The sequence below is a fragment of the Olea europaea genome, chromosome 18, assembly GCF_002742605.1.
Source record: "Olea europaea var. sylvestris chromosome 18, O_europaea_v1, whole genome shotgun sequence".
Classification (NCBI taxonomy): Eukaryota; Viridiplantae; Streptophyta; class Magnoliopsida; order Lamiales; family Oleaceae; genus Olea; species Olea europaea.
The window spans coordinates 2,969,502-2,985,353 of record NC_036254.1 but is presented as its reverse complement, the minus strand read 5'-3'; the positions used below and the strand labels follow the sequence as shown (position 1 = coordinate 2,985,353).

The 15,852-nt window shown below is 30.9% G+C and overlaps 1 protein-coding gene across 1 annotated transcript; it reads left to right on the top strand.

Moving 5' to 3' along the window:
* Positions 1-6,904: 6,904 nt before the first annotated feature.
* LOC111366601 lies at positions 6,905-7,742 on the top strand. The gene is made up of 2 exons (XM_022987327.1): positions 6,905-7,135; positions 7,305-7,742. Exons 1-2 carry the CDS (start codon positions 6,905-6,907, stop codon positions 7,740-7,742), a joined length of 669 nt encoding a protein of 222 aa, XP_022843095.1.
* The last annotated feature ends 8,110 nt before the right edge of the window (positions 7,743-15,852 follow it).

Below are 15,852 nucleotides of genomic sequence, written 5' to 3'. Positions count from 1 at the left end.
TCTTAACGAGTGTGGTTCGTTTGGTTTTTTTTAATTTTTTTTAATTTTTTTTTTTTGCTTTTTCACTTGCTGTTTGCCAAAACGATTATGGGAAGACAGGAACGTTGGATAACTACATCTACAGAGGTTGATTTTCTTCGATGCATATTTGATGGAGGAAATAAAAATCCAAATAATGCAGAAACTCTACATATAGTATCCACCTTATCGCCACATAATCCTATTATTTCTGCAAAAAATGTTGGTGATTGGTTTAAGAATAGACGATCTTGCGAAAGAAAGAGAAAGCAGACGTGCATTGAGAATCCTCAACTGAAAAATCTGATGCATGAAGTGCAACCTCATTCTACACTTCATTATGATCGACGTTTAAGGACCTTCGGTTTAACAGGTTTATATAGTGCTTATGTTTTTTTTTTGTGCTTGTATTTATTTTAATTAGATTTTCTCAAAAAAAATCTCTGAATAATGTGGAGAGATGGCACTGTGTGGAGAGATGGCACCATGAGTTCGAAGCTCTCCGCATAGTTCGAAGAGATCAGCTGATTTCTTCTAAATGTACAGAGATATTTTTTTTAGCAATTGTTTGAGTGCTTCTAATAAACTAAATTTGGTCATTATTTTTTTATATATAATTATGTTTAGTTTATTTATATACATCCTCTTTTCAAGTTGTTTTTTCTTTCTGTTTATAGTTTTTCATCTTATTAGCTGTTTTTTTCCAAAAAAAACTCCGAAAAGTGAGGAGAGATGGCACATCTCTCCGCACTGTGCGGAGAGTGTGTAGGGAAGAATGGTCTCTCCGTACAGTTCAGAGAGATCAATTGATCTTTGCGAACTATTCGAAGAGTTTTTTTTCTTTATAGCGCTTGTTTAGTAATTTTTTATATACAATTATATTTAGTTTATTTATACGGGATGCATTTTTTCCTTACAATTTCCTTTTTTCAATTTTTTTTCTTTCTTTTTATAGGTGATGCAAATCAACATTTTGAATCAGGGGATGTGAGTGTGAGTGTTGAATATGCAAAACAAATTGGTAAAGGAAGCATTCCTCATCAACCTTATGTTTTGCCACCTTCTAAAATTTGTTGTCATTGTGGTGCTACAAAATTTTATAGAGAAAGCAAAGGCTTTTATTGTTGTGATGGAAAGTTCAAATTACAGTTACATGATATGCCTCCTGAATATATGACTTATTTACTTCTACATCTGAAGAGGCTGTAACTTTTAAAAAAGTTGTTCGTAGTTACAACAATCATTTTGCGTTTACTTCGTTTGGTGTTAAGTATGATAAAGAATTGTGTAAGAATAATAAATGTATATATACTTTCAGAATTCAAGGACAAGTATACCATTTCATAAACTCACTTATGCCAAAGAATGAGAATCCAACGTATTTACAATTATACTTCTATGATTGTTGTCAATTTTATCCCGCAAGTGGACGGATCGTAACAAGTAGTAAAGTAGATCTTTTGAGTCCGAATTATCGTTTCCACGAGGACTATACTTTAGTACTCAATTTATTATTCCTAACTCCTATTTGATGAATATAAATAAATAAATAAAATAAATTTGATTGACGGTGATTTTTAAATCTAACTACTAAAAATCTCGGGAATGCAACAGAAAATTAGTGAGAATTCAAATAATAAATGGAGATTAGGGTGAAACAACTTCACCTATTGGTCACCTTTATTTCTAATATCGAGATTCATAAAATTAAAATAATGTTCAGTCGAATTCTTCTATTGTATTCAACTTAACCCTCTCGAGTTCTCGTTGAGCCTATTTAATTAGTTCAATTTCATATCTCTATGCAAATTAAATTTAATTAAACGAAATAACAGTTCTAAGAATTTCTATAGGACCGCAGTAATTAATATAGGTATCTCTACACGTTATATTAATTTACCAAATTTTAATATGTGGTCTAAACAAGAATCCGCATCTCTACGTAATTATTGTTCACGAAATCATTGAATATTTCGCCAGAAAATTCAAAACATTAAAAACATAATTAAAATTCACACATAAAATATAAAAGAACAATAATCTCAAATAAAAGAAATAAAGATCCCAAATCAGTTACATTGTTCGCCCTGAAAATAAATTTAACTACGCATATTAATAGGAGAAAAACAAGATATTATTATAGAAGACATCACCCGATTTATTGGGGGAACGTGATTAATAAAATTGCTGCCCCTTTTTTTCGTGTTTCCGTCTTGTCTAGAGTCTCCGTCGTGTTTGTATATAATTCAATGATATTGGCAGATAGCACCCAATTAATTCCACCAAAGTTGCCTAAAGTTCTCTGCTTGTATATCTATTAATTTGAGCAGCAAATCAACCCTCCAATTCTCTTCTCTCTCCGTCTGTGTCAAATCCCTCTTTTTGCAGAATGTATGTGTAAGAATATATAATAATAATGGCTTCCCTTTTTTTCTCTCCTCCAGTCTGCGGCAAAAATTGATCCCCCTTTCCTCTAGGTTTGTAAGTGTATGTATATATATATACACAATTATGCTAGATGGACAGGGAGTATTGACCGAATGAATACAAGGATTTGAAAATTGGTGATTGTGCATTATTTAATTCATTAAAAAGTGAATAAAGTCACCAGATGCAAAATGGAGGGAAATTGATTAATTAATAAAACAAAGGCTTCTCTCCCTCTCTCTTCACCCACTTTCCCCAAAGTACATAAACAAAAGGAAGAAAATTTCTTCCAGCCGGCTCAATTAAAATCTCCATTTCCACCCATTTTCCCCAGATGTTTTAACTTCCATCTCTACCCATTTCGAGTCCCAGAAGGGAGAAAGCAAGCTCCGGTCGGCAATAATACCTTGATTCTGGATAAAATACTACTTTGAACCCCTCGCAATAATACCTTGATTCTGGATTAGAATTGCTAATAGGGTGGCTATCGAAATGGGGACCTCTCCTTCACTTCGAAGCGGTGACACTAGTATTGAAGGTTGGCAAGACTTCATATGTACGAGAGCTTCATGGGTTGATTAAAATTGACATTTAGCCTTACTGGAGATCATGTTTGGCTAAGCTTATAAGTTACTTTTTTTTATAGTTCTTGATGTATACTTTCCAAAGAGAGTACAAATTTCCTGTGTATAAGCTTATAAGTTGTAACACCCCGAATTTTTTATTATTTATCATATGGGCCTAAACTTAATATGGGTCACTTAGTAAATGAAATAATTCATGTTAGATTTGTCGTCACACTAAAGTCCAAAAGTTGATGATTTATTTTGCTTGAATGTACTTAGAATTATTGTAAATCTTATTTGAGTCGAATATTTAAGTATTTTTAGAAGTTGATGAAATATATCAAATATTATACTTATTTTGTAGCTCGCATTAAATAATATAATTTGGGTTCAAGAAAAAATAATTTTGGATTAGTCATGTCCGAGTTATTCTAATAAAAAGAAAAGTGTTAGCATTTAATATTTTATTAATATAGATAATAATAAAATAATAAAAACAAAACTTTCATTTTCAATTTAATTCATACGGTTACCTGGGGAAATGAAACGAAAATTGAAAATTAATAATTTAAAATTTATTAAGCTCATTAGTGATATAGTAATTAACCCACATGAAACCTAATTAACATCAAATTACATTAGAATCTCAATAGTCACATGTTCTGAGTATAAAAGTGGATATGAGAGCACTAAAATGACAAATTCTTCTTTACTCATATAGATTATTAGTATTTCACACGTCTATACACACTCGTACTTTTGAGAAGGAATATCATTTTATTTCATAAGTCATTTTCAGAAATTCTTTGGTGTCAATTGAGGTAAGAATACATGGTGCAAGTGGTAAAATCTTATTCTTGATATTTATGTAAATTTGACATGAAATACTATAAGGCTTTCGGATCGAATTTTATGTTAAATCCTTCGGGATGGACCGTCAGGTCAAAGAAAAGAAGTTAAATCTTACGGGATAGACCTTTGGGTCAATATGATTAAATCCTACGGGATACGGGGATTCTTAAGAAATCCCTTGAGCTGTTGGAATCGCGACCAGTTGCTTTAAATTTAAGAAATATCGGTATGTTTATATCATGTTATAAGAATATGCACGTATTTTTATTGAGTGTTTTCAAAATACTCACTCTTACAATATTTTCAGATGAGAACGGGTCGTGTAGACGCGTGGAAGATTGATAGAGTGATGCTAATGGGGTCGTCAAGTAAATTTTCAAGAAAGATAATTGTCCACTTTTATTTGAAAAATATAGTATGCATGTTATTTAATATGTTGTTCAAGCATTCGATATGTTATCTTAAATTTTAAATTAATAATTTCAAATCAAGTATTTTCGATATATTTCCGCTTAAATTAGATAGAGAAAAGTTTTGGTAGCATCTCGAGCTTATTTTAATTAAAAATAATATAATAATATGAAAAAGAGTTCGGGGCGTTACATAAGTTACTATTCTCTGATAGTCCATATCGTTCCTTCTGCCAGGTCCAATTTGGTGCCATATTTAGCCCCTATTTGGTTCTCATTCTTTTTTTATTAAAATGAAAAATATGACCGTTATCCATCACATCAAGTCACCAAATTTGAATTTCTATCTCTTGTGTAGGGCCCGTAACAACTATGTTTTTCATTCTCATTCTTTCAAAAATGAGAAACAAACGGGAACTTACTCCCTGTTTACCTTTTTCCTTTTCAATATTTCTTATGTAATTTATTATAGGAAATTTACGGCTGAATTGGAATATCAACTTGTAAAAGTGAAGTTTTCAATTCTCACTTGACGTCCTCAATGACCAAAATTATCAATGTCGAAGAATAAAATTGCACGTGAATTTCAGTGAATTTGATAAAAATGCTAATTGATTTGTCATCTTTGTATTTTAATACGGGAAATTATATTTTATAATTTGCATTGACATTTTTAATTATATGAGTCATATATTTGGTCTAAGTTTGATGGGATTAAAATCATGAAATGTGTGGTTAAAAAGTCGGTCGTTAAACTTCATTATTAACTTTAATTTAAATAAAAAAAATTTAAATAGATTTTTCGACTAACAAATTTGGAGGTACATAAGTTGCGAGCTGGAGCCTAAGATCGCAATTTCATGCTTGCCCGCTTTCTTTGTTCTCTCGTTTTAATGCACGCGTTTGGGAGTTGAGAATTTTCAACTGAACTAGACTGATGTTTATCAATTATGCTAGAATTTTCGATTGAACAACTAAGTTGGCATTCCTAGTTATCCTCAAAATGGGTGGAGAGGGAAGTTAAAAATTTTGGGAAAAACTGGGTGAAAATGGAGATTTCAATTGAGCCTGTTGGAGGAAATTTTCTCCCTTCCGTTTCTGTACTTGGAGGAAAGTGGGTAGACAGAGAGAGAGAGAGAGAGAGAGAGAGAGAGAGAAACCTTTGTTTTATTAATTAATCGATTTCCCTCCATTTTACATTTGGTGACTTTATTCACTTTTTAATGAATTAAATAATGCACAGTCACCATTTTTCAAATCCCTGTATCCATTCGGTCAATACTCCCTGTCCATCTAGCATAATTGATATATATATAACAACCCTAGACACAAAGTTTGACTCTCATTCAAAGACTTTAATACAATATAACCCATCAAATCCTCGATCTTTCCATACAATAAATTTCAATCCTTGAGCCCTTTTATTTTTTCAACTCATATATTCTTTGGTTCAATTCAAGTCCTTCACTTTCTAAATTATTCAATTTGATCTCCAAACATTTCAATCTTCGATTCATGGTCCGGATCAACTATTGAATTGATACAACTTGGCCCCCAAATTTTGGATTTCACTCTTTTATCGCTTCATTCCTTTAATTCATTTTTCATTCATAGAATTTACCTATTAAAAATAAGAAACAACAATTTAGGATATAATTTGTCAAAAGAACCATCAAATATCTTTATTTTAAGTTACCGAATAAGTGTATAAAATACACTTATCAATGATACTGAAAATAAAATTTGTAATAAACTCAATACTTCTGACAAATTTTATGAGTTGACTTTAAAAAAGTTGATAGATGTTCTAAACAAAAATCTCTATTCAAAGTATTTCCGACTATTAAGTGAAGTTAGTGATTTAGAATCATGTCATATTTTACGGAGGTCTAATCTTGATCTTGATCAAAGAGTATATAACTTGCAAACATCAGAACAAATGGCTATAGTTTGGGTTGACGATGACTCATCTACAAAAACTAGAGGTTGAGATTTATTAATTTATGGACATTCAAGTAATGCATATAAAGTTCAATAATATTATGGTTGTTATGATCCTCTCCAATATCCACTACTTTTTTCGTATGGAGAACCTGGATGGCATGAAGGTATTCAAAAGGTGAATGTAAGTGTTTCACAAGCTTCGGTTTATCAAAATTTAATAGAAGTTAATCATGTTCATTCTGTGAATCAACTATTGGAAGTAGGAGACTATGGTAAACGATTATAATATTTTTTATTTTTTAAACTAATTTATTTATCTTATTGATTGCATTTAGTAAATGAAGTTTTTATTGATATATCATTTTCTTTCTTGCAGTTTTGAACGCAAAGAAAAAAACAAATAATTGTATTATGTTGGGAATATTATTGTTATAAGCTTCAGATCGGGTGTGTAAACAATTGTAATTGTATTCTTTTACATGCTGGTATACTTTTATAGTAGTATGTTGTGGATATGTATGTGAAAATTGAAACAGTAATATTAGACTACTTTCGTAATAACCAAAAGGCTATAAGAGTTGAACTATATCAGGGAATTATAGATAATGTAAAAATGGTGAGAATAGTGTTTATAAAATTGGCAGATCATTAGAGTTGCCTTCTAATTTTGTTGGGGGTCCTGAAAACATGACTAAAAGATGTATGGATGCAATGTCTTTAATTCATAAATATAGTAAACCTGATGTGCTTTTGACAATGACATGTAATTCAAATTGGTCTGAAATAAAATATGAATTGAAACACAGAGACGAAATACAGGATAGACTAGATTTGTTAGTACGAATATTTCGTGCCAAGTTTGAGAAACTGAAAACAGATTTGGTTAAGAGAAAGTTGTTGGGTCATATTGTTGCATATGTTTATATGATTGAATTCCAAAAAAGGGGATTACCTCACGCTCATTTTCTCCTCATATTTAAACGAAATTCTAATAAAAAAATGTCGTTACCTGCACGCTACTGTTGTAAAAAATATGATGTATGGCCCTTGTGGGAATTTGAGTCCTAAGAATGTTTGTATGGAAAAGAATTTTGTGTGTAAAAATAAGTATCCGAGAGATTACGTTGAAGATACTTCTTTGAGTTATGATTACTACCCACTATACAAGCGTCCCAATGATAGTGAAAGTGTTAAAGTAAGAGCGTGTATGTTGGATAATAGACGGATTGTACCATATAATCCTTACATTTTAATTAAATATGATTGTCAAATTAATGTGGAGATATGTTCTTCTGTTGAGGATGTTAAATATCTATACAAGAATGTATATAAGGGACATGATCGCATTTATTTTACTTTAAATAAAGAAACGAATGAACAATTCATTGATGAGATTTCAAACTACCAAACAGCTAGGTGGATATCTCCACCTGAAGCTATATGGAAAATATTTCTTTACAATTACATACTAAAGATGCTCAAACAATTACATACAATGACACAGATAATTTATCAAATGTTATAAATAAGGACTTTGTTCACCAAGCAATGTTAATAGAATTCTTTAGAATGAATATTTCAAATAAAAAGGCAAAAACTCTATTGTATAAAGAATTTTCAACCTATTTTGTATGAGATGCATCCATGCGAATTTGGAGTCCCAGAAAAAGCAAAGATGTTATTGGTAGAATAGTCAGTGCTAATCCATGTAAGGATGGAATGTATTTTTTAAGAGTTTTGCTAAATCATATTAGAGGACCAAAATCTTTTGAAAATTTAAAAACAGTCGACGGTATTGTTTTATCTACTTCTTGTGAAGTAGCATTTTTGCATGATCTTCTTAGTAGAAATAGCTATTCTATATGTGTTTATTTGAAGCAGTTGCTTACCAAATGCCTATATCAGTGCAACGACTTTTTGCCAATGTATTAAGTTTATGTTGCCCTACAAATTCAAGGAATTTATGGGATAAATTTAAGGTTTCTTGATAAAAGATTATTTACATAAAGGTTTCACACAACAAAGTGCTGAGATGAAAGCTTTGCACTGTATAAATTTTTTCTTAAAAGGTGTTGGTAAGTATATAATTGATTTTTGTTTGGTAGATTTTGATTTAACTGTGAATGATGATAATATCTTTGAAATCATGATTGTCGAAGAAACAATCAATATTAATTTTTAGTCAGACATACATTATAGTAAGAGTTTAAATAAAGAGCAACAAAATGCCTATGATATTATTTTGGATTGTGTTTTAAAGGATACGAATGGAATGTTTTTTATCGATGGCCTAGGAGGTATTGAAAAAAAAGTATTTGTACAAGGCATTATTTTTTTGTGTACGATCTCGAAACTTATCGCACTAGCAACGACATCATCAGATGTAGCTGTATCTCTATTACCGGCTGGTCGAACATGACATTCAAGATTCAAAATCTCACTTGAAGTAAGTTCTGATATGCGCTGTTCGGTGAGTAAACAGTTCGTGCTTGGTAAACTTTTAGCATTGCTAGGCTAATAATTGGGGATAAAACACCAATGGTTCATAAATATGCTTTTGAGGCTTTAGATAAAATATTAAGAGACATTACTAAATGTCAATTACTGTTTGGTGGAAAAGTTGTATGTGGAGGAAATTTTCGACAAATTTTACTAGTAGTACAGAGAGGAACAAAAGACAATATAATGAAGGAAAGTTTAGTTTTTTCGCATTTATGGCGTTCTTTTACACAGCTAGCATTATTCAAAAATATGAGAGTTAAATTAGATTTTTCATTCTGTGAATATTTGCTGAACATTGGGAATGGAATTGAGAGAACACGTTCATGTCAAATGATTACGCTTCCTGAAAATATTATCATCAATTTTGAAACTGAATTTAAATCATTGAAAGAATTAATTGACTTTATGTTTCCCAATTCCAGATATATGGAGACATCCTACATATTATGATGAATAAAATTATTTTAACCCCAAAAAATGAATATGTAAATTTAATAAACAATATGTTGCTTAAAGAAATTTCGAGAGAGAAAGTTACATATCTTAGTTTTGATGAAATGATTGATAAAAGTGAAGGAATATTGATGAAATTTTTTTGAACAGTCTAGCTCCAAATGATATAACTCCACATAAACTCATATTAAACAAATTGTTCAGTTATATTGCTTAGAAAGAATAATCCTGCAGAAGGTTTATGCAATGGGGACTAGACTTATTTGTTGTGACTTTAAGCATAATGCTATCTTGGTTGAAATTGGGACAGGAGAATATCGTGGAAAGCAAGTATTTTTACCTAGAGTTCCATTTATTTCTCTTGAAGTCCATAAACAGCCTGTACCATTTAAAAGAACTCAATTTTCAATCCGTCCGTGTTTTGCAATGACCATTAACAAAGCCCAAGGTCAAACTCTAGATTTTATTGACTTATATCTTCTAGAACTTGTATTTTTTCATGGCCAATTGTATGGTGCATTGTCTCGAGCTAGAACAAGAGAAAATATAAAAATTCTGATCAAACCCTTTGTCAAAAACAAATTACATACTTGTTGTACCAAAAATATTATCTATCATGAAATCTTGAATTTAGTTCACGGTAAATAACTGATTAAAATCTTCAGCTGATTAAACTCTTCAGGTAGATTATGCAGCTTATATTCAATTCTAAGGTATATTCTTAATTGTTTGTTATAATTTTTTATTGATTATATTCGTTATTACACACAAAAAATTAAGAACAAAAATCTTGACATATAACTTGTGATTGTCATGATGAAATATTGATTTTGCACAATGGTATCTTTACAAAAAGGATTTCTAAAGTTATTTTCAAAAATATATTAATTAGTGGCCATGCTTTACGTTTTCTGAATACAAGTATTAGTCACACACAACTTTTTGAATTCTCTTATTTTTTCTCATGTTTTCGTTTACTAATAGTCATTTGTTATTCATATTATTCTATGTAGCTGTTAGATGTCGCGTAGTTAATGTGGATATAATTGGTAAAACTGATATTTAGAAGTTTCGAGATGGAGGAAACCATTTATGGAAACCACTTCTGTAAGTTTTTCAACTTGACTGAATCATTTTGCCATTCCATAACTATATTTCTATGGTAAGTGATATTATTACGACACGCACAGGTTCATTCTACTTCAAAACATCTTCTTCAAGGTGAATCTATGGAGCATAAAATGTATTGGTGTAACCATGTATGTGTATGTGTTGGTATAACTATATATGTATTAATATATACAACAGATAAATGTTATGTTTTAGTTAGAAACATTACAGTATTTTTGAATTGTAAAGAGAGGAAAAAGTGCAATTTCTATGAAAATCTTTCTGTGAGAGTTTGAGATAATTAACTGCTGAAAAAGGTGAAATGAATAAACATAAATATTAAACATTATTGGTGTGAAAAGTTTCATAGACGGGTTAGAGTTCCATCGTTCTGATTTTTTTTGCAGACCATGAACATTGGAGATTCAGTATTTAATAATTCATATACGCATGTATCGCCGATTTGTAGTTCCTTCTCTGTCAGAAAATCGGTCCAACCTACAGTAAGACGACGCATTACACAGTTTGATCTTGAATTTGCAGTGATATCCCAGTTGTGATGTAAAGAGTCGTGGAGCTGAACATTCCGCACATATCTTGGTAGATGGTATCTTGCAAACCTTCCTGGTATAGACTTGAAAAACATGGATGCTGATGTTAAGATTAAAATAATATGGAAGAGGTAAATATAGAATGATATATTAAAGATACCTACAATTTCTCAATGGTTGTTGTGATTGAGCATTAGTGTTACTTCGAATGCAGGATTATCCAAATGTAAAGCGTCCTCGTCATCTTCAACATCGGAGCCATTTATAACTTCTGATCTAGAATGATCAAATATCCTCATATTAAACGTGGAATTTCCATTATATTCAAATATTACAACATAACGATCCTGTAAGTTATGATGGTCGAAAAATTGCTCCCATCCATTAGCCAAATATATTTCTCCATCAACTCTTTGTAGTTGTATTGTTACAATTATACGATCATATGGAGTTAATCGTACTGTATCACCTAATTCATGTCTCCAACAATTGACAAAAGATGTAGAAAGCATCTACATATATGAAAAAAATATAGGCAGTAAATAAAATATTTATACAAGTATGAGAGAAGATATTATTATATAACTTACCAGACGGATGATTATAGTGAAATATCGATAATTTTGAAAGTTATGTAGCACATCCATTTTTGTGTTGATACATTGTCCTATGTATGATTTTTAACACGATTAAAGAATGAAAATTATATGTCATTTAAAACTAAGAATTTATTTTGAACAATTATAGTAAAAGAATCAAGAAAGAAATAGTAAATTAAACCTGATTTTTTCGAGCAAAGCCCTGGTAGGTAAAGGTATAGATATGTAAATTGGTTAAGTGAGAACAAATGGTATGAGAAGCTATTTAAACTAAATAATACTTGTCCTTTTTTGAGAGAGAATTTGACAAGAGATTCACAGTGTAGGAATATAGAAATAGACAAAATATTCCTATTTCAGAAATGGACAAAATATTTCAGACAAAACACTCCTCGTGGGAAATAGTTTTCATTTAATTAGATAAGAATTATTTTTTCGATATGCTTTGCTAGATTTGGTTAAAAATAAATTTTATTACTGAAGCTAATGTAAAGTGCTATGGTGGATTGAAATAAAAAAAATGATGACTACAAGAAAAGATAACGAGATTGAGAAGAAGTAAAAGCATAATTTTATGTAATTAGCAAAAGAATAATTTAGTTATACAATAAAACTGTCCAACTGGTATGATATGGTCTAATATGACAATCAATTGTTTACTGACAAAGTAAACAATTAATAATTAATAATTTAGTAAATAATAATAAAAATTAAAAAAATAAAATAAAATAGGCAAATGCTCCGCACAGTGCGGAGCACTAGCTGGAATGCTCCACACTGTGTGGAGCAACTCCTTAAGATTGTAAAATAAAAAAATTGGCTAATGTGTCAATCAATTGTTTTCTGACACAGTAAAATAATTAAAAATTAATAATTTAGTAAATAATAATTTAAATCGAAAAAAAGAAACAAATACTCCACACAATGCGAGCACTAGTTGGCATGCTTCGCACAGGTAGGGATGTCAAACGGGCTGAGCGGCTCGTCGGCTAGGCCGCTCGGCTCGTGGGCGAGCAGGGGGCTCAATCCCACGAGCTGAGGCTCGAAGAGCTCACGAGCCATTTTTTATGAGAGCTCGTGGGCTCGTCAAAAAATATGTAAATTTACCAAAAAAAGTTAAAAAAAAGTGAAAATTTACCAAAAAAATTAAAAAAGTTACTAGCTCACGAGCGGCTCATGGCTCACGAGCCAAGCTGAGCTCGTCCCTGAGCAACGAGTCGAGCTCGAGCTCGGCTCATCTTTCACGAGCCATGAGCCTGAGGCGAGCTCGTGGGTTAAAGGGTTGAGCGGGGCGTGCGGAGCAAATTTTTTTTCCTTTTTCTTTTGGATTTTTTTCCTTTCGTTTTGGATTGAAATTATTATTTACTAAATTATTAATTGTTTACTGTCGTGAGTTGCTTGCCATACCTCTGAATTTTACAGCCTTCGCCATACTGGTATACATATTTTTTTTACCTATCACATCTTTCTTTTCTTCTATATACAGTTGCTTGCTATGTCATACCTTACAGATTTCATCGTACCAAACTAATCCATTCCCATACTTTACTCTGTACTTATATACTTGCACATTTCATCATATAGACTAATTCATTCGCATATATTATACTCTAGAATGTACTTATATATACTGATAAATTTCAGGTTAATCAATCAACTGATTAACTTGGCCATACTTCACCGATTTTATCTTTTTTTTTTTTAACTTTGACTATACATATATAAAAAACCATTTCATTTCCTTTGCACACAAGGGTGATTTTTTTCTTTGAGATTACCATCCTTATGAATCTTCTACTCCAGTCCGACATGTTATTTATATTTTAGATAAAATGGAAGAAGAATACAAACTAATCCCAGAAATTGTCTCAAACAACGAGAAGTGGAAAGCCAAGGTCATTGTAGTGGAAAACAATCACCAAAACCTTCTAAATGAAGCAATGAAAGATATCAACATCTGGTATTGATGGATACTTAGGTAACTCTTCTTATTGTTAGTTATAAAAGTTGGCTTAGACTTCAAAACTAAAACTATTAAGACTTCTTATTCATATATAATAAGATAACTAAGATATTTCTCATCATTTTTCATTTTCCAGGGAAATACTATCCAAATTAGTTTATATGATTTCAATATCAGTGCTTTTGAGGATCAACTTGTTTTGGGGAAAACATATGTCATTTCAAAAGTTTATGTGAAGAATAATATTGGAAACTACAAATATTCGATAGGATCTCATCACTGGACTATATCCGGAGAAATTCGTCTTGTTGAATTGTTTTTTCAACATATCAACTGACAACTTTTCATGAAGCGGAAGAGTATATAGATAAAGATGCTGATATAAGTAAGAAATGCATATTTTTTGTTATTTTATGATATGTTAACTTGAATTATTGAATAGTTATATTTAGAAAAGTAAGTAGAGAGTCATTTTAAAATTTATATTTTCAGATATACTCGCGGTTGTAATTGATATGACGCCTAAACGAATGATTCAATCAAAAGATGGCAACCAAACATGAGTACTGGATGTATTGTTTTTGGACAAAAATTTCAAAATAATGATGCTTACACTTTGAGATTCCTTTGTTGATAGAGAATGTGTACTAATAGCGGAGAATATTGAGAAAAAATTAGTCATCTTTGCAACACATCTTAGAGTTACGTCTTTCTTTGGTATGTGTTTAGTTGCTGGTATATTTTACATTACATCATATTAGCATACAACATATATATGTGATACTTTGCACATGTATACAAGTTTGAAATTGTCCACAAAAGTTCTTACTACTTTCTTCATAAATATACCTTTCATCGAAGTAAAAGAAATAACGGAATGGTATGTAGAATAAATTGGTTTTATTTGATTATTCTTTTTTCCTATTCCCGCATCTCTAGCCACTATCCACGTTTACTAATTTTGTTCTAGATGTCTTGAGGTTATTTAACCTTATTTACTACATTTACTAAGGGTCAAAGAAAATTCAATTAAAATAGATAATTTGATATTGAAAAAAGCATACATGGAAAGAAGCCCCACAAATCTTTCTCCACCTATGCGAAATAAATTCACTCCTATTCAGAATCTTCAAGGACGTCTCTTAGTGGTAATGGTATTTATGACAAGTTTTATATACATATAAAAAATTGCACATATATATTCCTTATCTCCCATATGTTTTTGGCACAGCGAAAGTTCTATTGGGTAAATGGCACAGCAATTACAGACAAAATTGATAACAAATCTTGGTACATGGCTTGCAACAAATGTTATAGATGATCAAATGCTAATTTTGGATAGACTTATCTCTGTATTTTTTGCAAGAATCCAAAGTCTAAAGTTATTTCTCGGTATATTTTACTTTATTATATGGATATACATACCTTCTTTACTTGTTTTGATCATTTGTTCAGTGTGTACCAAATACATTTTAGTGCTCGAGCATATGTGCAATTATCAGATGTCATATGCTCGCTTAGTGCAAGTGCAATTGGTGAAGCAGTCGATAAACTGTTATTTACAAGTGCACATTCTTTGATGGAGCAAACCAATTTCGTAAAAATTTTAATGTAACTTCAACATTTTGCCGAGCTAAAACATGTTGCTCAAGCGACATTAATTAAATCATCATTAACATACGTGATTCACAAAAAACATACTTTGAAGGTGTCATTAAGAAAATGCAAAATACTCAACGAGCATTCTACCTAAAAGCATTCCAAACTGAACATAATTCATCAAACTATAGATTTGACATCATCTATGTGACAGATCTAGACCAGACAAGTCCAAGAGAAAAAAGTCAAGCAAATGTTAATGTTAAAGGTATAGGTACATCACGTGGGAAAGATATCTACACACACTCTCTAGACTCTGAAAAGAATTTGTCGCCTCCAACTAAGAGAGCCCTTTTCAGATCTTCGGATGAAGGTTCAAATTTGAATGTTCCATGTGATGAAAATAGTAGTTCGGACGTGTCTGTCACAGATCTTTTGGTTCTAAAACAAAAGATAGATTAAAAAAACCATAATTGAAGTATTTATTTTGCTATTTTTGTTTGAAATTAGTCTTGGCTTTTGTTTTGTTCGCTAGTAATTTTATTTGGAAAGTGCCAAGCAGGTTCTTGTTGACAAATGATGTCTATAGGCAGATACTTACATAATTTCTTTTGTATGGTTGGATAGCAAGGTCGGTAATTTCACAAATGTCAACAACATTAATGAAGGCTTTTCTATTTTCTAAGGCACTTTTATTTTTGCTGTGGAATTAGTCTTGACTTTTGTTTTGTTTGTTAGTGTAATTTTATTTGGAAATTGTCAAATACATTATTGTTGACAAATGATGTATATAGGTTAATAGTTACATCATTTATGCTTTAGTTCTATTGTATGGTTGGATAGCAAAATAGGTAATTT